Raw genomic sequence first — 22580 nt, 5'->3', positions numbered from 1 at the left:
AGAACGTCTGAAAATAGTGGGGTAGCCTATAATCTTAACCCGATTCTAAAATGGTTCCAGCAGCATATCTACTCGGCCCGAAATTATAGATCCGGTAACGATCGAATTTCCACAAAATGAAAGTACATACGCGAAGTCCACAATACCAGGGTTAGAATATATATATATGAAAATTAGGGATGTTACATTCGTCCCCCGTTATAGAAAATTCATCCTCGAATTTTACACAAGACAGAATAATGACACATAATTGCATATAAAACTTATGAGTGCTTACTGTGCATATCCCGCTCTAACTTCCAAGTGCATTCCTCCATAGATTAACTCCTCCACAGGACTAACCATAGGGATTTTCCTTGACCAAAGTTGTCTTATCTGATAGTCTACTATGGCTACTAGTTGCTCCTCAAAGATCAAATTCTCATTTAACTCCACTCTGTCTGGTCACAGCATATGAGAAGGATCGGGAACATACTTTCTAAGCATGAAAATGTAGAATACTGAGTGGACATGAGAAAGGTTTGGTGTCAATTCTAACTGATAGGCAACTGCTCCCACTCTGTCCATGATCTTAAAAGGTCTTATATAACGGAGTGCCAATTTCCCTTCTCTTTCCAAATCTCATAACCCTTTTCATAGGAGAAACCTTCAAGAACACAGTCACACATTGCAAATTTTACATCTTTTCGCCTTGGATATGCATGGTTGGTTAAAAATTTTTATGTCTATCTACCCCTGTCGTAGTATGCCAGCTACCATCCTCCTTTTGAGTTTAAACCATCACATCTGACTACTCGTTTACCCCTTCTTTTTTTTTTGTCATCTCTAGTACTCATTATAACTCCACTACTCTCGACTTGATATCTGATAACTTTAATCAACTTTTGGCGCTTACCTCACTTTTATTATGTCCTAACGTGTCTCTTGGTGACTTCAGTCCTCATTCCTTTGTTTCAATAATCTTGTTCCCCAAAAACATGACTTATGTTCCTTACCCTACAGTATCCTATGAAATGCTTTCTTGTAGCACCTATCATATACATCTCGTTTGAAACCTTTACTTGTCCTATGACCTCAATGGTCAATACCTATAAATCTTCTCACTTCAATGATACTTTAAATTTTCAATCTCTTTTGTGTCATTACTAAGGTCCTTAGACCAGCTCTTATCCATCTTATGTAACTAGTTATGTAGAGCTCCATCCAAGTGTCAAGCGTACCCTACACCACTTATGAATATTGGAAAGTGAACTAGGTTTCTTCTCTTATAGGATAAATGTATTTGTATTCCCTAACAACCCAGTTAATACAACTTTATTATTTTCCACTCCTTCTCTGGAATGGAAATATCTAGACTTCTACCTAAAACTTCTTAGTATGTGGCCTACTTTTGACACATTGGCACTCAGATCGAGATTCTACTACTCCTTTAATCTATCATCTCATAATAACTTATTTCAAACATCTTTTAGTGTGTTCCTAGTATACCAATTCTGTAACGGCCCGGCCCACTAGTGATATTGTCCGCTTTAGGCCGAAGCCCTCACGGTTTTAAAACGCGTCACTAGGGGTTATGAACCACCAACTTATAAATCCAGCATCTCTCTCGTGTTTTGCCGATGTGGGATTTGCCTAGGGTGTTACAATCCACCCCCCTTATGGGACTTAGCGTCCTCGCTGAGGTTTGCCCCACCATCGCTCAAGGTTGCACGCGGAGCAGCTCTGATACCACAAATGTAACGGCCCGGCCCACTAGTGATATTGTCCGCTCTAGGCCGAAACCCTCACGGTTTTAAAACGCGTCACTAGGGGTTATGAACCACCAACTTATAAATCAAACATCTCTCCCGTGTTTTGTCGATGTGGGATTTGCCTAGGGTGTTATATATTCCTTCTTATCCTCATCATTATAACTAACTTTACCGAGCTTTCTTCCTGTCCTTTGGATCTTATCCACTTTCTTTTCCTATTTCTGCTATCGTTGATATCTTTTCAACCTGCTGTACTTATTCCTTAATCTTAGTCCTATCTCACCCTTACACCTTTTCCTTCAAGGATGTCCATCCCATTATCAACTTTAATTTTTTTTTTATTTCTTAGTCTTATCTTGATTGCTAATTTCATTACTTCGAGAATTCTAGCTTTACGTTTGACTCCTACCAGCACATTCTTCACATTACGTAACACTTGTAATTAACCATAGAAAATTCTTTTTGTATCCCCTTTCCCAACTTACTTATCAGAACATTATCATTCCTTACCAGCCTTAGTAGGAAATTGCTCATCCTGGATGGATAGGAGCCCCATAAATTATAAGTTCCATCTAAACTAACACGACTGTGGGAAATATGTGCCATGCCTTAATTCTGAATAAGATACTTCACGTGTTCATTCTCCTTAATATAATCACACATACTGCCCATAGCTTTCCAAACTTCAGCCTCATCTTTTCCCATTAGCAACAATTTCATTCGCTGTAACTCATTAGCAAATAGCACTTCCTCCAGCTTATAGTTCAAAAGGGTTGTAAGCCCTAGTAACTAGCTCGATTTAACTCCTGTTACCTCTCTGATCATTTTTTCATACTTAACATTAGGTACACCATTATCTTCATTTTCGCCTCAAAAGATTGGATATATATATATATATATTATTTGAAAATTAGGGATGTTATAAATTAATTAAAATATTACAATAAAATAAATATGATTGAGAATACTAATATTATAATTTTATAAATTAAAATTTATTATTAATTAATAAATTTGTTGTCAAAGTAAGTTTAATTTTTGATTATTTTTAATAAATATTATTTTATATATTAATTATCAATCCTCAATTAAAATTAATCATACATTATTATAATACAAAATAATCATATCTTTTTTATTCATCTTATTATATTCTTTTTCTACTTATATATATATATATATTAAAATATTTTTAAATTAATTATCATTCGTTAGAATTAGATTTTTTATTGAACTCAATTCAAAAAATTGAATAATATATATTTTTTTACATTGGAAGATAATTGGATTTAACTTTTTGATTGCATATTATATGAATTTTTTTAATATATAAAACAATTTGATAGCCAATTTTGTTCTTAAAAAATTACACGTTCCACTGTTTTAGAGAATTGGACATATCAACTATAAAATTTAGCCATTACATGAGGATTCATTAATAAATTACAACAATAAAATTAATTGTTAAACTTGTTTGGGAGCTTATCCTATAATGTAATAATAATGAAATATTAATTTATGTTTCCTTCATCCTTGACTCTTACTCAAATTCAATGCTTAAATGTGATTTGAGTAAATAATATTGGAGATGATGTGGACGTGTTAGAATAGAAAATGACATTAGGGTTGATGACATAATATTTGGATGTTTGTGGAAGCAGGCAACATTAGTTGTAAAGTAAGGGAGGGATCTTCAAAAATCAAATATTATAACATCTTGTCAAGTTGATTGCTTATATATTGGGGCGGTTAAAGGTCGCCATCAAAATTAAATTCCTGCTTCTGCACTCTGCACACAGCTTGTTATGTGTCATGTGCGGTGGTCCAAATCCAGTGCTCTCCTTTGCCTCAATGATTAATCCAAATGAGCAGGACAAATGGAAGTTTTAAATTTGCCTTGGGTAGGGCTATAGTGCCCTTAGCCATGGAAGGCCAATTGGCTTCATGAAAATGCACAGATGTAAACAAAGGTAGGCACTGTAGTCCTACAAGGTGTTCCATTTTTGTTCATGTGCTTGTAGGGCTGCTAAGGGCCCGATTATGTCTCCAAATTGCATTACATATTTACAAGCGTTCCCTAGTTGATTGGGAGGAAAGCTACAGAAAAATTGTTTTATTAGATGAGCCCAAAAGCTAAAAAGAAAAGGGCATGAAATCCAATAGAACCCATTAGCCCAACGCTGTTCGTTCCAGGTTAAAATAAACTCTTATTTCCAATTTCTTGAAGGAAGTTGGTCAACTTTGCGAAGGTTGAGTTAAACCAGCAATTGCCACTGCAAATCTATAGTTGAACAGTCCAATCAAATCTCTTTCAAATTATATCAAAATTTTCCATATATTTGAAGATTGAGACCAAGTAATTGGCGGCCAAAAACCTTCAATAACTTATCGTAGTGATAAAGTTGAGACTATTTAAGAAGAGTCTTCAGAGTTTAGATTTTAGTAATAACAATCTCTTTCTGAATATTAAAAAGCGAAAAAGAAAATGACCCATAAAAAAGTCGTGAAAATAAAGGAAGAAAGAGTATTGAATTCTTCCAAATGGATAGACATTCGTAAGAAAAATCAATAAATAATGAGCTGAAAGAGTGTTTAAATGTGATTATGGGGTGGTTCACCTCTTGAGTGTAAATATCTAAATAAATAAATTAGAGTATTTAATAAATTAAAAAAAAATTAATAATTAATAGTAACTGATTTAATTTTAATTTTTATTTACATTATATTATTTTTTTATGTGACTCAAAAATTAATATTATTAATATTTTTATTTTTTTATTTATAATTTTAATATCTTAATTAGCATAATTTTATTAAAATATTTTTTTATTAATAACATAAAATATAAAATACTTATTTATTATAAAAAAAACATTTTTTATATTTAAAAAATTAAAATTAGCTATAATTTTTTTTATTATTAATAATAATTATTTTATTATTTTATAATTATAATTTTAAATTTATTTAATTATTTTTAAAAAAATTAATTATTTCTTATTTCAATAATAAAATAAATAATATTATATAATAAATTATAATTATATATTTATTTTAATAATAAAATAAATACTATAATATATTAAATCGGTAATTATATATTTATTTTAATAATATAAGAAATGATATAATATATTAAATTAAAAATTATTTATTCAATTTAATAATAAAATAAATAATATAATATAATAAATTTATAATTTATTTTTATTTCAATAATAAAATAAAATTAGTAATTTTACATATCAACAATAACAGCTAAATATAATTTTACCTAACATTTAATATAAATCGGTCATCATCAACTATTAATTATTAGCTAATAATAATAATTATAACTAATAATTATCAGCTGTATCTAATAATTAACTAAACAAGTCTGTAATATAAATGAACTAGCAAAAGTTTCTCTTTCTGAAATATGATTGGGCAAAAGAGATCTAATATCAACATACAGTAAAGATCAAGTAGATTAAAGACTGATTCATGCCCGAGTCAGATATGACTCCGGACTGGTCTTCATCAACGCTTTATGGGTCTAAATTGCCCTTGAACCTTATATAGGGCTAGTTTTAGTCTCTGTTTCTCAGTTCTAAATTGAAACTGATTATTAAGTCTAACACTCTGACTCGAATTGTATATAAAAAAAAGGCGCTACATAGACTAAATTAGACATATTCGCTCAATATTAAAATTGGAATCGCCTGAAATCAGAATCGAATTTCATTGGATCTGAACCTGAACCAAAACCAGTTAAAATTACTTAAGGCGAATCCAGTTCCGGTTCATTCTCTTTTTCAACCTTCAAGCGCTAGTTCTGGTCCAGAATGAAGAGTGGCCTAATCTAGGATCAAGTTTTTTTTTTTAAGTGTAAACAAAGAAAGTAGAATCAAAGATGCTTGTGGAATCAGAAGAGACATTGGCTAAAGATGCGAGCTAAGGGCACCGTAAAAGCATAAGCTTTCACAAGTTGGTTAATATGTAGTCATGGGCCTAATTGAATGGTAGCTTGGACGACATTATATTTGCTTCTTCTAATCAGCATAGCAATTTCCATGTGTTGATGGTCAGTCTTAGCTAGATAGGATAGAAAACAAAAAACTTGATACAATGCATGAAAATTCTTTCCTAACCAGTAGCTTTATTTGTGGCAATTGGGCTTCACGCTTGCTTACAACAGAGCGCATTACTTTCAGACTTGAAGAATCACGTTGGAGATGACTAAAATAAACACACCCAAGCAGAATAACTGAGGAGGCAACAAAAGGTAGAAAAAGAAATCGCTAGCTGTCCTGTTGGTTGCTAAGAAGACGCAAGTAGAAAAGGGTAAAGAGTAATGCAAGAGGGAAGAGGGAAGAGAATCTGTAGAAGTAGAAATCCAAGTTAACAAAGTAGCCAGGTGATTAGAGTGCAAGACTATGATAATATAATCAACAAGTGAGAAGGGTTCTGCTAACCAGCGATTGAAAGATTCAGGGTATGAGAAAAGTACAAGATACTTGAACTAAAATTGGTACCTGCAATGTGAGAACGGATAACTATAAAACAGTCTCAATCTATATCAAAGATCAAGCAGTTAGAAGCTAGAAGACAAAATAGCATCCCCAAGAGCTTATTGTATCTCAGCCTAAAAAGCATCAAAGACCTATGCACATAGGTTTACTTATGCGACTTCCATTAAGTCTTCTAGATTATGCTAAAGATATTACATAAAAACAAAGCCTAATTAAACTGGAATAGTTTGCCTAGACACTTGTTGTTTGATGACTTTGATTTTCTTCCTCAGCTTCACCAGACATTTCCTCGAGTGATTTTCCCTTTGACTCAGGCACCAGGAGAGTAAATATCATTCCGAAGAAGTTGATTCCACCAACGACTAAAAGTGTATTCCTCACTCCAATACCATCTTTCGCATACAAGAACCCAAATGCACCCACAATTGCCCCTGCCTTGCCAGATGCAGCTGATATACCATGGCAGGTAGACCTTAACCTTGCTGGGAAAATCTCTGCAGGCACCACAAATGTGGTGGAATTTGGACCAAAATTGGAGAAGAAGAAGGTTAGTGAATACATGATAACAAATCCAATTCGGTTGTCTGGTAGAGTCCAATGATGGTAAGGTATTGCCAAAGCAAACATGAACACTGTCATGAAGAAGAATCCCATCAATTGAATTGCGAACCGCCCTATTACGTCAATTAGTGCAACTGTGAACCAATACCCTGGAACCGTGGTGCAAAGAGCAATAAGAGTTTGTGCTCTAGCAATTCTGTAGACCTCTTCAATGGCATTCAGGGTTTGACCCTGAGGAATCCACCCAATAGCACTGAAAATATCCTTCTGAAACAAATTCAGGCTGTAGAATGCAATGTCCAACAAGAACCAAGAACTAGTGGTTCCGAGCAAGTGAAGTCCATGGCGGCGAACAAATTCCATAGAAAACAGACCAAAATCATTTCCTACAGACTGCTCAATTTTGTCATTTTCTGCCTCCAAATCAACCTGAAGCACTTTTGCCATATCAGATGCAGCCTGTTTGGCATTCTTGGCGACTAAAGCAGTGTATCGTGCAGTTTCAGGCATCTTCATGCGCCAGTAATAAGTAACTGCCGCAGGGATTGCACCAAACATCAAGATAATCCTCCAAACATAATCAGCTTCTGGTACAGTAGAGCCAACTGGATCATTTTCATAAGGTTGGGCAGGATATTTGACCTTAAATGCTCCAGAAACTATAATAGCAACCATACCACCAGCCAAGATCCCAAAACCTTGCATGGCAAAAACAGCAGCAATGAAAGCCCCACGAGTCTTTTTATTAGCATATTCAGACATGATTGTGGCAGAAAGTGGGTAGTCACCACCGATCCCAAAACCGAGCCAGAAACGGAAGAAACAGAGTGTGGACATGACAGCAGTAGGAGCTTTGCCAAAAGAGAGGCCTGAGGCAATAGCGGAAATGACCATAAGCATTAATGTCATCCCATAGACACGTTTTCTGCCCATTTTATCACCAAGCCAGCCAAAGAAAAGCTGGCCTGCAAGGGTGCCGCAGAAAGCAACACCATTAACAGCAGCTGAGACATTTGATGGTAAAGATCCAGGAGAAGTAGAACCTTCCTTGTAGTAGTAAATTCTGCCTAGCAATTTGGTCACAAGGGAGATACAAAAAAGATCATAGGCATCAGTGAAAAAACCCATGCCAGCAATCACAATTGCAGTGAAATGGTACCATTGTGTTTTGGCCACGTCAAGTGCATTAAGCACATTCAGTTGTTCTCCTGCCATGATTTCCCCTGAAACTGTAGCAGAAAGATCAATATGTAAACATATAAAAAGTTCAACAGAAAAAACTTAAGATAGTCTTCTTCTATCTCTTGGGGAAAGAAAAAGTCATCTACTTGTGTTAGATAGTCTTCTTCTATCTCTTGGGGAAAAAAAAGTCTTCTACTTGGGTTCTTCTTGTTCTTATGAGTAGAACCAGTAGACACGTGTGGGTACAAGACGTACAAACAAAAAATGATCATGCAATTCAGAAAAGGACAAAAAGGGAACATGTTTTTCCGCAGTTGTGTAAACGAGCGGAGTTTCAAAGATAAGGGCCACAATTCCGTCTAATAAACAAGCATGGAAATTAGAAAAAAGTTAAAAAAAAAAAAAAAGAAGGAAGAAACAGAGAAAGATTAAAAGCCACACGTCCAAGGTAATACAGATGATGACAGGTGAACCAGGAAAGTTAGGAAAGGAACGTAAGAACAAGGGAAATTTAATACGATGTTAAAAAGAAATATTATAAAAAAGAGTGTAATAGAATCTCGGGGATTCCTCTTGTTAATTATTTTTTTCCTTAAGACAACTATTAAACTAAGGTTCAAACATTAATAATTATTCAAGATTATTTGTTTGCTGCTCATCGTATAAGGGTGTAATTACTGATATTGTTCTACAGAGTTGTTGATGGAAACTTTGCAGAGCCCCTTTACTTTAAATATATTATAAATAACAGAAAGAATTACACAAATCAGTAGAAAAATATATAAATACCAAAAAAAAAAAAAAAAGAAACTCTGATGTCCTCCCAAAAGAAAAGGAAAAATGGGGAAAAGAGAAATAAAAAAGAAATTAAAACGGAAAGGGAAGCAAAGAGTTTCTTCAAGAATCGCATGTAGGTTTGGTTACGAAAGAAAAGGAAAAATCAAGAAAGTTAGTGATTTGAATCAAGCAAGGGCTCCTGATGTCATGTAGCAACAGTAACAGCAAAATAACACCCACCTTACCCGTGGCGGAGCTACAGAAATCCCCAAAAGAGAGCGATAGTGAATATCTGAAGCCAATAAAAGGTAGAAGAAGCAACACAGAGGGGAATAGGGTGTAGAAGTAACACAACAACAATGGGTTAGCGATGGAGAGAAAGAGACAGCGAAGAAAGGAAGGGGATAAAATGGAGGGAAAAAGGCATGGGTGTTTGGTCTCTATTTAACTGTGTAAGCTGCTATCCCTTTCTCTTCTTTTTCTATTTTCATTTTTTTTTATTAAATTTGAAGGTATTTTATTCTTTCTCTATAAGATAGAATTTCACTAAAGGCTTAGTAATGCTTGGAAGTACATTGTCATTCTCATTAGTGCCGTGTGTCCACCATTTTTAGGATTCTGAAAGCGAATTGAAAAGCTATACCAATTTGTACTGCAATAAAAATTCGTTATTATAAAAATTAAATTGTATCCGATTGAATTTATATTTACTGCAAGTAAATATGTTTTTAAATATATTTATAATTTTAATTGGGTCCACAGGCTTTGGCTCTTTGTGGGAAGTCGAAGTCAATCGATGAGTCAACCTGGACCCGGAAGTGTGAAAGAAAGAACAAACAAACAAATTAAGAGAGCTCTATTATTTTGCTTATCATTCAAAATGGAGAGATTTTTTTTAGAGATTTGTTTTGAATTACATAGGCCACTGAAATGAGTTGAATTTGAATAAGCTATTCAAATTTTAGGATGGGAGAAATCAGATTAATTCAATTTCAATCGATTCTAATTTGTAGTCTATTTTAATTTAAGTTCCTATTCTAATTTAAAAATACTTGGTATAATATGTCGCATTCTTTAAGGCCGTCATTTATTATTATTATTATTATTATTATTATTATTATTATTATATATATTTTTTAAATATTAGTTTGAACCTATTATTTTTTGTGGCTTAAATTTTTGGATATATTTTTATAGGCTCAAATTGTGACCCGACTCAAAAGTTTCACGCTGCGGCTGGATTGGGATAAAAAGTGAGATCTATGGTGGTAGCGGAGAGTACGGGCCAATAAGCCCGAGCCTGAAGTCCACCACTAATCTCCTTTGAGGTGCGGGGGCAACGCCCCTACGATATGGATCAGTATAAATGTTGTAATATTCTACCATTTGTGATATAGTTGTGAGATATTCGAGAAATACACTGGGGTTAGGAATTGAGAGTTCTGATTGATTGTATCTTGTTCTTTTCATCATAGTGAAACTTTTTTTTCTCTTGTCTTGCCCGTGGATGTAGACCTTACAGTTGAACTACGTTAAATCTTGTGTTGTTCTTCTTCTCTTTTCAATACTGTATGATAGTGCGATTTGTGTGTGTGCCTTAGATTTACGTGCTTGTTATAACAAACTGGTATTAGAGCTTTGTGTGCAAAATCTAGGGTTTACAGATGGCATCGTCTTCAACGAAGTATGAGATGGAGAAGTTTGATGGTGGATCGAGTTTCAGTTTATGAAATATTAAAATTAAATCTTCCTTGATCCTACAAGGTCTATGGAAGGCAATCGAGGATAACATTTTAGAAGGTATGAAAGAGGCGGAGAAGGCTGATCTAAAAGAGAGAGTCTTGAGTGCGATTTTCATGAGTGTAACTGATAATGTCGTACATGAGATTACTGGTGAAATCTCAGCATCTGCGACATGGAAGAAATTAGAGGAGTTGTACTCTGCCAAACCCCTGACCAACCTCCTATATCTGAAAAAAAGGCTTTACAATCTGAGAATGAGCGAAGTTATTAAAGAACACCTAGATGAATTCAATTCAATCATTATGGACCTGAAGAATATTGATATTGAGATTGATAGTGAGGATCAGGCCCTTATTGTGTTATGTTCTTTGCCATCCTCCTATGAAACTTTTATTGATACTCTGTTGTATGGGAAAGACAGTTTTTCCCTAGACGATGTTAGTAATTCTCTAAAATCGAAGGAGTTGAAAAAGAAGTTTCCAGATAATAGAGAGATTTGAGAGGGAAGGTTCGGTGAGCAGGGGAAGAACACATTCAAGAGAGGGTTCTTCCAACAGGAAGAAATCTAAGGCCAGATCTAAGTTAAGAATGAAAAAGGCCAACTATTTTGAGTGCGGGGAGCAAGGTCACTACAGGAGAGACTGTTCCAAGTTAAAAAATAAAAAGTGAAAGCAACCAGAAAGTTCTTCAAATATGGTTGATAGTTTTGTTGATTCTGATGGTGATGACAGTGCTGGAGAAATTTTATCTGTAAGTTAAGATCATGGACAAAATTCCTGTATTCTTGACACTGGTGCTACTTATAACATGTGTCCACACAGAAACTGGTTTGTCACTTATAAATAGATGAGTGGCAAGGTGTTTCTGGGCAATGATCATGCACTATCTGTTGAAGGAATTGGTAACATAAGATTGAGGATGTTTGATGGCGTTGTTAGAACTATAGAGTGTTGGCATGTTCCAGCACTAAAGAGGAACCTAATTTCTCTTGGGACACTTGACTCTCATGGTCTCATGGATTCAGATACCATGCAGAGAATAGAGTTCTCAAAGTGTGCAAGGGCTCTAAGGTACTCATGAAGAGCAGTTTGGTTTCAGGATTGTATTTTCTTCAAGGCAATACAATTTCAGGGGAAGCTGCAGTAGCATCCGGAAGCAATAATCAGAATCAGACTCAATTGTGGCATATGCATCTTGGTCATATGAGTGAAAGAGGATTATCTGTGTTAAGCAAGCGGGATTTATTGGACGGGCAGAAAACAGAATCTATGGACTTTTGTGAACACTGTGTGTTTGGCAAACAGACCAGGGTGAAAGTTCAACAAAAAGGTAGTGCGCAAGACCAGAGGAATGGTGGATTATATCCACTCAGATCTATGGGGTCCTAACAGAATCCCTTCCAAGAGCGATGCCAGGTACTTCATGACTTTGATTGATGATTACTCTCAGATGGTGTGGGTGTATTTTCTGAAAACAAAAGATGAGGTATTTTCAATCTTTGTAAAGTGGAAGATGATTATTGAGAAGCAGACAAAATAGAAGGTCAACGTCTTTGAACTGATAACGGGTTGGAATTTTGCAATCGTGAGTTTGATGCATTCTGCAGCAATGAAGGTATAGTGAGACATTGCACTTATACAAGGACACCACAACAGAATGGTATTGCAGAACATATGAATAGAACGCTTTGTAAAAAAGCACAAAACATGCTCTCACATTCAGGATTGGGAAAGAATTTCTAGGCTGAAGCAATTAATACAGCCTGTTTCTTGGTTAATAGATCTTCATCTATAGTTATTGAGTGCAAAACTCCTTTTGAGATCTGGTCCGGTTCACCTACTGATTACTCTCAGCTGAGAGTATTTGGTTGCCGTACTTATGCTCATGTGAGAGATGGTTAGCTTGAGCCGAGGGCAAGAAAATGCATATTTCTAGGGTATGCATCTGTAGTGAAAGGCTACAGGTTGTGGTGTAATGATCTAAAGTCTCCAAGATTAATTATCAGCAGGGATGTGACATTTAATGAGTCTACTTCATTGAATAGTCAAAGGGAGAAGTCAATAGCAGAATCAGATCACGGTGTCAGAGAACAAATAGAGCTTGATATTGATACTTCAATAGTTCAGTCCAGTGATTCAGAGAATGAGATGTAAGATCTTGATCAATAAGAGGATGCATTTGAGCAATAGCAATAGGAACCATATAGCATTGCAATTGGTAAAGAGAGAAGACATATTAGACCACCGCAGAGATATGCATATGCAGATTTAGTTATGTTTGCCTTGTCAGTTGCTGAAATAGTTGATGTGCATGAACCCAGCAATTATAGAGAAGCTATTTCTTGTTCAGATACAGATCAGTGGGTCGGTGCTATGAGTGAAGAAATTAAATCTCTTCACAAGAATCAAACTTGGGAGCTTGTAACATTGCCTAAGTGATAAAAAGTGGTAGGTTACAAATGGGTGTTCAAGAAAAAGAAAGGCACTCCAGGGGTTCAAGTACCTCGATATAAGGCACGGTTGGTAGCAAAAGGCTTTACTCAGAGGGAGGGGATTGACTTTAATGAAGTGTTTTCTCTAGTTGTGAAGCACAGTTCTATTAGAATCTTATTTGCTATGATTGCTCTTTATGATCTAGAGCTTGAGCAACTGGATGTGAAGACAATATTTTTGCATGGTGAGTTGGAGGAGCAAATTTATATGAGTCAGCCTGAGGGATTTGTCATTCCAGGTATGGAAAATCGTGTTTGCTTGCTTAAGAAATCTTTATATGGTCTGAAACAGTCTCCTAGGCAGTGGTACAAAAGATTTGATACATTCATGGTTTGTACTGGCTTTAATCGTAGTTCATATGACAGTTATGTGTATCATAAGAAGCTTTCAGATGATTCCTTCGTTTATTTGTTGTTGTATGTGGATGACATGCTTATTGCTACTAAAAGCATGTTACAAATTAACATTCTAAAAAAACAGTTGAGTGATGAGTTTGATCTGAAGGATTTAGGTGCTGCAAAGAAGATATTGGAAATGGAAATTACCAGGGATAGAAGTGTTGGGAAGCTTTTCTTATCTCAGTAGGCCTATGTTCAGAAAGTGCTTAAGCGTTTTAACATGAATAATGCTAAGCCTGTGATTGTTCCATTTGCTGCCCATTTCAAGTTATCTGCAGACATGTCACTAAAAACAGATGAGGAGATGGAGCACATGTCTAGTGTTCCCTATTCGAGTGCTATTGGTAGCATCATGTATGCTATGGTATGCACCCGACTTGACATTTCACTTGTAGTTAGTGTTGTGAGTAGATAAATGGCGTGTCCTGGGAAAGAGCATTAGAAGGCAGTGAAATGGATTTTGAGGTATTTGAAGGGTACTACAGATGTTGGTTTGACATTTGACAGGGCCAAGATGAGTGATTCAGTTGTTGGCTATGTGGATTCAGATTTTGCAGGGGACTTAGACAAGAGGAGATCTTTGAAAGGTTATTTGTTTACTCTTTTTGGAAGTGCTATCAGTTAGAAGGCAATATTGCAAGCTACAGTTGCTTTATCTATCACAGAGGCTGAATATATGGCCTGAGCAGAGGCAGTAATGAAAGTTTTATGGTCACAAGGTTTGGTGGGTGATCTTGGGTTGATACAGAACAAAGCAACATTATTTTGTGACAGCCAGAGTACAATACATCTCACAAAGAATTAGATGTACCATGAGCGAACTAAGCACATTGATGTCAGATATCACTTCATTCGGGACATTGTATCTCAGGGGACTGTAGTTGTACATAAAGTATCTACATATAATAATCCAACAGATATGATGACCAAGGGAGTCCCAGTCAACAAGTTTAGGCATTACCTAGACTTTGTTGGTATTTGTAGTGCTCAGTAGTGCCCTAGCGAGAGCATATGACAAGACAGAGTGTTTTTGTGGTTTATTTTGTTGATGATCGAGAGAATTCAAGCCAGGGGAAAGAATTGTTATTTTTTGTGGCTTGAATTTTTGGATATGGTTTTCATCGGCCTGAATTGTGATACGACTAGAAAATTTTGCACTGCGACCCGATTGGGATAAAAAGTGAGATCTGTGGTAGTAGCAGAGGGCATGACCCGATAGACTCTGGCCCGAAACCCACCACTGATCTCCTTGGGGGTGCGAGGGCAACGCCCCCGCTGTATGGACTAATATAAATATTGTAATATTCTACCATTTGCTGTAGAGTTATGAGATATTTGGAAAACACATTGGGGTTAGGGTTTGAGAGTTCTGATTGATTATATCTTGCTCTTTTCATTATGGTGAAACTTTTTTTCTCTTGTCTTGCCCGTGAACATAGATCTTATGGTTGAACCACATTAAATTCTGTGTTATTCTTCTTCTCTTTTCAATACTGTGTGATTGTGCAATTTGTATGCATATCTTAAATTTGCGTGCTTATTATAACAGAACCAGATTAGAATTGGTGGTTTAAATTGTTGGTTCCAATTTAATTCTTATTTATGACTTAGAGAGGGGACTGAAACCGACCCTTGTAACTAATTCAATTTCAATTTAGACATTTGAATAATTGATTCAAACTGATTAGCGGGTTTGTAATTAAAGCTAGCTAGTCTTTTACATGGAAGAAGATAAATTGTGTACACATGGACGTTCCAAAGCCTACAAGTTTTAATCTCATCATTAGGTGCTTTGACAACACAGAAGATTGTACAAAGACGAGTTGAAAATTCAAGTTAGGCCAAATTCTATGGCCGAAATACTTGAGTGGACGCAAAAATAGTAAGGGAATTGGCTTGAAAAATATATGCGCAGGAAGAAAGAAGTTCGAATCCCACTTATTATATCCTCCAACTCTATACACTTCTAAAACAATAATTTGGTAAACAAGAAGCCACATAATTTCCTTTTATTTATTTAATTGGTATTCTCAAATGTAATTTTATTTATTTATGCTAATTTACAAATAAAAAAATTAATTTAAGTTTTTTTTTTAATGTAAATCAAGAGATATATGTTCATTTTACAAAATTAATTGATAAAATAAATGATATACTAAATGTTTATTTAAAAAAAAATTGTGCAATTATGTTTGAACAAGATATATTAAGTGCCGTCAAGAAAACGTCGATCTGCCATACTCTTCACTGCAATAGTGAGTGGAGAATATTACACATGTCATAATTAAGTTGGTATTTGACCTTATCGATCTATCTATCATCAATATATGCTTCAATCTGCTCCGTGCCTGCCATTTTCTAGTTTGTTGTTATCAACATGCATGTGAATCATATATGTTAAATTTCATTTATTTCTTTGAAGAAAGATTAAGGATTCATTGAATTCATTAATTATTGGTCAATTTTTAGTTCAAAACCATCTCAAAAACTAGGAAAAATTTAAATGACGGCAAGAGCAACTTAATTCCCAGCTAGCTTAGAGGATTCCAGTTGATCTTAATTTTGTAAACATTTGATTTCTTGGTATTCCAAATAGGAATCAAATTTTATAATTATAAAGATATACAAGTTTCTTTTGAAGGCAGATAAGTATTAATTATATGCTACAAATATAAATATCTTGTATATTTATTCCCATGCCAAAAAAGTTTATTGTTTGCGACTAGGACTTGGAATAAAAAGAATATGATTTGTGTTAACATCTTGACAAGAGATAGTGATCTCTATGTGAATGAAGTTACATAACATTGCAGAAAAAAACAGGAAAGAATCAATCATACTTTTTGACAAAAATCATCAGACTGGCACTGATTTTGCGAAAAGTCTACGGAGACTCGAAAAGTTCAGGACCAGCCAGCCATCCATATCAAGGTATTTGGTTATCTTCATTGTTTTCATGTCGTTATTTTAGAGATGACTTTGTAAGTTTTGGGTGGGTGCATGGTTAGCCATCTTTCATATGTGGGCAAAAACTTGGCCACCGTCGGGTTCCAAGCCATGGCGCTTGGAAGGCAGGAGACCCTGAATCTAATTGTATTGCGCCAATTTAATTAGAAATAATTTCAGTTCAAAGATGATTTTAATTTTGGTTATGTCAGAATTTAATGCATTAGACATTTGAAAAATTCTTGTCCATACCTAGCCTATTATAAATATAAGATATAAATATGTGAGACTCATATATTTAATAGAATATTATAAAAACTAATAAAAAAAATGAATCAATAATTAAAAATTAATACAAAAATTTTCTCATTTATAATAACTACTGATTATCTGCAATAAAAATAAATAAAAAAGTTTTTTTTTTTATAATAATTCATATATATAAAATGATTAAAATTATGATTTTGATTAAATCTAATAATTAAAAATTTTAATATATTTTTTAATTTTTTTGAAATTCAGTTTTGGCTTGAAATTTAATCTATTAATTTTGATTCATTTCAAATTCAGAACTGATTAGATTCTGCGGATCTTACATTCCCTACAAATCTCACAGCATTTTTGTGGACTCACTGTGATGAGTAAGGACGCCCTTTTAGCAATGTATGCAACGGTTTGAGACGATGCCTTCCCTGTTGTCTGGGTGAAAAGCCAATAAGTTTTTGACCCATTATCATTAGGACTTTAGAGATGTTAGGAGGATGGTGGGTTTGGGAATTTGCACATACAGATCAAATTATGAAATCAAAGATCATTTTCAATTTGAAGAAGTGATTCTCGATCAACATTATCATTAGGCTTGGGCGTCCATTTCTTTTGATTGACGCAGCAAAAAGAAACACAACCAATGATTATGCATGCAGTGCACACTCACTTTCTTTAATGATCTTTCTACTTTTGATTGATTATTTGTCCACAGTAGCGTAGTGGTAATGATCGCAAGCAAGAGATCTTGTAAACTTGAAAGTGCACTAGTTATGAGTACCCCTTTGAAAATTTTTCTTTGCAATTCACGATTATTCCTTTGCCTAACCTCAACAACAGATTCACCTCGAAAAGACAGAACAAATGGGCAAGCACTAAGCATTTGGAGGTAAGAAACTTAAATTGGGAAATTTTATTCACCACAAATGTCCTTATTTTCAATATTGCTTAGGATTATACCATTTGGTTAACCTTTTTACTTTTTATATTTTGCTTTTTAAATTATATATCTGCATGGATAAGCCCAACTTTTTTGTTTTCCCTCTCATATTTTTCTATTAATTTTCCTTTTATTCCTTGTAAACTCTTTTAAATGGCCATCTATTAATATGGTCACTCCTCCTCGTCTTTCTTCTTGTCTTTTTTTATTGTTTTATATTACATTTTTTCTAATAATTTTCAAATTCACGTCACTTTTGGAATTCATTTTATTGATAGATTTTTTTTTTTATTTCTTCTGCAGTGAGAATCTATTATTTTTTTATATTATAAAGTTGTTAGGTGTGATGTGTTATTATTTAAATAGAATAAAATATGAGTTACATATCTTCTTTTTAATGGTAAAATTTAATAATTATCAAATTAAAATTATTGTAAAAAAAAATTTGAAGTCATTTTCTACCGAATACTTTTCTCATAATTTGATTTCTTGGTAGCAACAATTAATACTTATCAAATTTTATAATTATAAAAATATATGTAAATCAAGGGTTTACTGCCATAGGTTAAACTATTAGTAGAGTTGCAACTCTAACTCCTTATTGCATAATAATTCAAGTGCTATGGGTTGATAGGATTTAGGCAGAATATTGGCTCATATGGTAACAACCTGTTAGAAATTTAAATTCATGATCCTAACTCTAATACTAATTGTGAAATCAAGTGCATACTATTATGCTAAAAATTTAAACTATTAGTAGAGATACAACTCTAACTTTTATCAAGTAGCAGCTTATTATATGCCATACATATATATCTTGTATACTCTTTCATAAAAAAGGTTAATTGTTTGCATATAGGATTTGGAAAAAAAAAAAAAAGAAATGAAATGAAAGGAGCACGTTTATATTTATGTTAACATCTTTGCAAGAAATGGTGCTCTCTATGCGCATGAAGTTGCATAAGATCGTAGAAAAATCAGAAAAGAATCATAGATTTTGACAAAAATGATCAGACTCTCAACTGAATTCAGGAAAAGTCTAAGGAGAATCGAAAAGTTCAGGACCAGCCACGAGCCAACCATCTATATCCAGGTCTTTAGTTATCTTCATTGCTTTCGTGTCGTCATTTTAGAGATGAAGAATAAATCACCCTTGACTTTTTTTTTTTTCGAATTGCACCCTTGACTAATAGAAGTCTTGGGTGGCTAGCCTTAGCCATCTTTCGTATGTGGACAAAAACTTGGCCACTGCAGCGCATGGAAGGCTGTGAATAGAATTGTATGGAGTCAATTTAATTAAAAATAATTACAAACTTAATTATCAATATATTAAATATTTATATTAAAATATGTATAAAATTAATTAAAATATATATATATATAATATAAATTTATATATAAAAATTTAATTTAATAATATGTACACTCATAATCATACAAGCTCAAACTTCACATAAATAAATCATAATAATTTCAATTAAAAAGATGACTTTAATTTTGGTTACATCGGAATTTAATGTGATACAATGGTTAAAGAGTAAATGCATTAGACATCTTTTAGTTTTCTCCTGCACGCAGGGGACCCCGACCATCTACTGGACATTTTTTGGAAAAAAAAAATAAAAAAAAATAATATTATTTATTTATTAATTTTAATGTAAAAATGACCAAGAAAAATAATGAGCCAAATTAAAAATCAATACAAAATTTCTCATTTATAATAACTACTGATTATCTATAATAAAAATAAATAAAAATTTTGTTTCATTTTTTTATAATAATAATAATAATAATAATAATAATTAAAATAAAGATTTTGGTTAAATATAATGATTAAAAATTTTCATTTTTCTTTTACATTTATTTATTTATTATAATTTTTTTAAGATGCAAATGTGTATTCAAGGGGAAATATTAGATTAGGTAAAGGCTGGGCTTGCTAGGTATTGTGTCAAGAAATAAGGGAATGGATAGCTATAGCAAACATGGTCAAGGGTTTGAGACAATATTTGCCTTCCCCATTGTTTGGGTGAAAGACCCATATGTTAGAAATAAATTAAATTATTATAAATTACATGATTAGAGAATATGTGTACCTGAGAATACGTTTGTATCCATGATTTTCTATGAATAATCAAGAACGAAAGTGAAATGGTAAGTTCACAACTCTCAATATTCACAGTAATCAAATTCTATCTGATATTAAATGGGGTTATTAGAATATATATATATATATATATATATATATATATATATATATATATATATATAACTGAGAGTTTAGGCATCTTCCTTAGTGGGCTTATGGACAGCATAATCCATTACAGGCTTGCCCAATCACATGATCCAATCTATTTAAATATTGTCAATTACTAAACTTTTTATTTTATATCATATTGCCAATTACTAAACTTATTATTTTATATCATTATTTAATCTGTTAATGAGCCTAAGAAATGATTATTGCTAATCAACATTCAGATACAAATAAATAATCCAATAATCTCCTACTTGGATAACAGTAATCAATTTATTAAACTAAAAGAATAGATTAATAAAATACAAATAATATCCAATAAAAAGTAAGCAATTTAACCTATAAAATTTAGTTAATGAAATGACAAACAAAATAATATTGAATCCGATAGGGAAAACAATATTATATATATGTGCCAACAAAATCTCAAAAAACAAAAACTGAATTTAAATGGAATATGTGACAAGATATGTCCAAAAACAATGGTCTAAGCATTCCATATAAATGCTAACACAAATGTAACATAAAACAGACTCCCACTAAACCAAAGCATCATAAAAAATTTTCACTACACCCATATGCACAACATGCTTTGGAAAAATACTAATGAGCAAAGTTTTGGTTAACGGATCTGCAATCATTCGGTCCATAATAATATGTTTAATTCGAGTCTATGATTCACGAATCTTCTCTCGAACAAACAGAAATTTGACATCAAAATGTTTAGTTCGACTAAAATTCCTGTGATTTGGAGAGAAGCAAACAGCAGGAGCATTGTCGCAATAAATGGTCAAGGGCCTTGAGATGCTCTCAACAACAAGCATACTAGAAATCAATTTCTTTAACCAAATAGCTTGACAAGTGACCTCATAACAAGCAACATACTCTGCTTCCATAGTGGAGGTAGCGGTAAGTGTTTATTTGGCACTCTTCCAAGAAACAACTTTTCCAGACATCATGAAGATATAACCAGAAGTAGATTTTTTATCATCTACACAGCCTGCAAAGTCAGAATCAGAGTACCCAATGACTTCTAGATTGCCAGATCTTTTGTAAATCAACATATAATTCTTAGTACCCAATATCTCATAACTTTCTTTGTAGCTTTCCAGTGGCTCCATCTAGGATTACTCAAGTATCTACCAAGGACACTAATAGCAAATGCTATATCAGGATGAGTGCATACTTGACCATCCATCAAGCTCTCAACTGCAGAACTATATGGAATCTTTTCCATTTCAGTCCTTTCCTTGTCATCCTAAGAACACTGAGCATTAGAGAGTTTCTCACCTGAAAAAATAGGTGTAATAGAAGATGAGTAAGTGTGCATATTAGATATCTTAAGAACTCTATCAATATAAGTTCCTTAAGACAAACCTAATATGCCTCAAGACCTATCACGGTGAATCTGAATACCCAGAATATATGTGGCCTCACCAAGATCTTTCATGTCAAAATGACTAGAAAGCATGTATTTTGTCTCGTTCAAGAGATTGATGCTATTACTGGCAAGAAGAATGTCATCAACATACAACACTAGAATAATAAAATGGCTCCCACTCACCTTCTGAAAGATGCATTAATCTGAAGCATTCTCTTCAAAACCAAGAGAAGTCAAAACTTGATCAAACTTCATATACCATTGTCTAGAAGTCTGTTTCAACCCGTAAATGGATCTTTTCAACTTGCACACTAAGTGTTCTTTACTAGCTTCTATGAAACCATTTGGTTGAACCATATACACATCTTTATATAAGTCTCCATTTAAGAAAATTGTTTTAACATCCATCTGGTGGAGTTCTAAGTCATAATGAGCAATTAAAGCCATAACCACATGAAAGGCAACTTTAGTGGACACTGGGGAAAAACTTTCTGTATACTCTATACCTTCCGTCTGATTATAACCTTTTACTACTAGTTTAGCCTTATACCTTTCTATTTCTCTTGCTAGAAATGTGACCCAAACGTCTATGCCATAACATTGAAGAGTTCTTTTTAACTCTTTGACATTTGTGCCCAATAACAACATTGATAGGAACATCAATAGATTGAAAAGGAACTGAATTTAAATCCAACATGTATAAACTATTGCATAAAATAGTGGAACCAACAATATCAGATTTAAAATAAATAATAATTTTTTTTATTGCCCTGAAGAAACACATAACCACACTTATCTAAAATAGGTGTTGGAATTAAATTTCTCCTTGAAGAAGGAACATAAACAGTATCATTTAATTCCAACACATGTCCAGAAGATAAATTCAAAGAAACAGTCCCTGTGAGTTCTATTGCTGCAACTCCATTTACTCCTAAAATAGTCTTCTCCTTTTCACTTGGCTTTCTCATGTTTTTGAACCCCTTCCTTCTCATGCTTCTTCTTAAACTTAAAATAGTCCTCTAACTTATGGCAAAGCTTCTTGCAATAGTTGCACTTGCCTTTGAAGGGCTTCTTCTTAACTGTTAAATTATGATCACGCTTACCACTATTCTTGTTCTCAAATTTAGCTTTAGGCTTCTTGTCCTTTTGAAATTTCTCATTAGTCTTGCTACTAGACCCTTTAAAAACATAATTAATAGAAGGAGTATTCCCTTTCCTCATATATTCCTCTTCTTAGCACACAATGGCTATCAACTGATCAATTGTCCACTCCCTTTATTGGGAGTTGTAAGAAGTCTTGAGAATTTTGAATTGGGGTGTAAGAGATTCAATAATGCGCTAGACCAGAAAACTTTCTCCCAAATCAAGATTAAA

The 22580-nt window shown here is 33.5% G+C and overlaps 1 protein-coding gene and 1 long non-coding RNA gene across 3 annotated transcripts; one reads left to right on the top strand and one right to left on the bottom strand.

The window, feature by feature from the left end:
• Positions 1–6286: 6286 nt before the first annotated feature.
• Positions 6287–9231, bottom strand: LOC110659504 (low affinity inorganic phosphate transporter 1). Of its 2 annotated transcripts, none has more exons than XM_021817461.2 (2): positions 9031–9231; positions 6287–8055 (listed from the first exon to the last, which is right to left on the bottom strand). In XM_021817461.2, the coding sequence occupies exon 2, from the start codon at positions 8039–8041 to the stop codon at positions 6497–6499; it is 1545 nt and encodes a 514-aa protein (XP_021673153.1). In that variant the 5' UTR covers positions 8042–8055; positions 9031–9231; the 3' UTR covers positions 6287–6496. The 2 variants fall into 2 exon arrangements, with proteins under 2 accessions (XP_021673153.1, XP_021673152.1); XM_021817460.2 differs by having other exon boundaries at positions 9026–9230.
• Positions 8260–8819, top strand: LOC131179155 (uncharacterized). The gene is made up of 2 exons (XR_009148137.1): positions 8260–8397; positions 8436–8819. It is a non-coding gene; the product is annotated as an uncharacterized LOC131179155 (long non-coding RNA).
• Positions 9232–22580: the final 13349 nt, after the last annotated feature.

This window comes from Hevea brasiliensis, chromosome 4 (assembly GCF_030052815.1).
Source record: "Hevea brasiliensis isolate MT/VB/25A 57/8 chromosome 4, ASM3005281v1, whole genome shotgun sequence".
Taxonomy (NCBI): Eukaryota; Viridiplantae; Streptophyta; class Magnoliopsida; order Malpighiales; family Euphorbiaceae; genus Hevea; species Hevea brasiliensis.
The sequence above is the reverse complement of the archived record's forward strand: the minus strand, read 5'-3'. Positions and strand labels throughout refer to the sequence as shown.

What these genes read in the sequence shown, in the direction of transcription:
- LOC110659504 (XM_021817461.2), bottom strand. Translation starts at nt 8,041, where the DNA reads ATGGCAGGAGAACAACTGAATGTGCTTAATGCACTTGACGTGGCCAAA.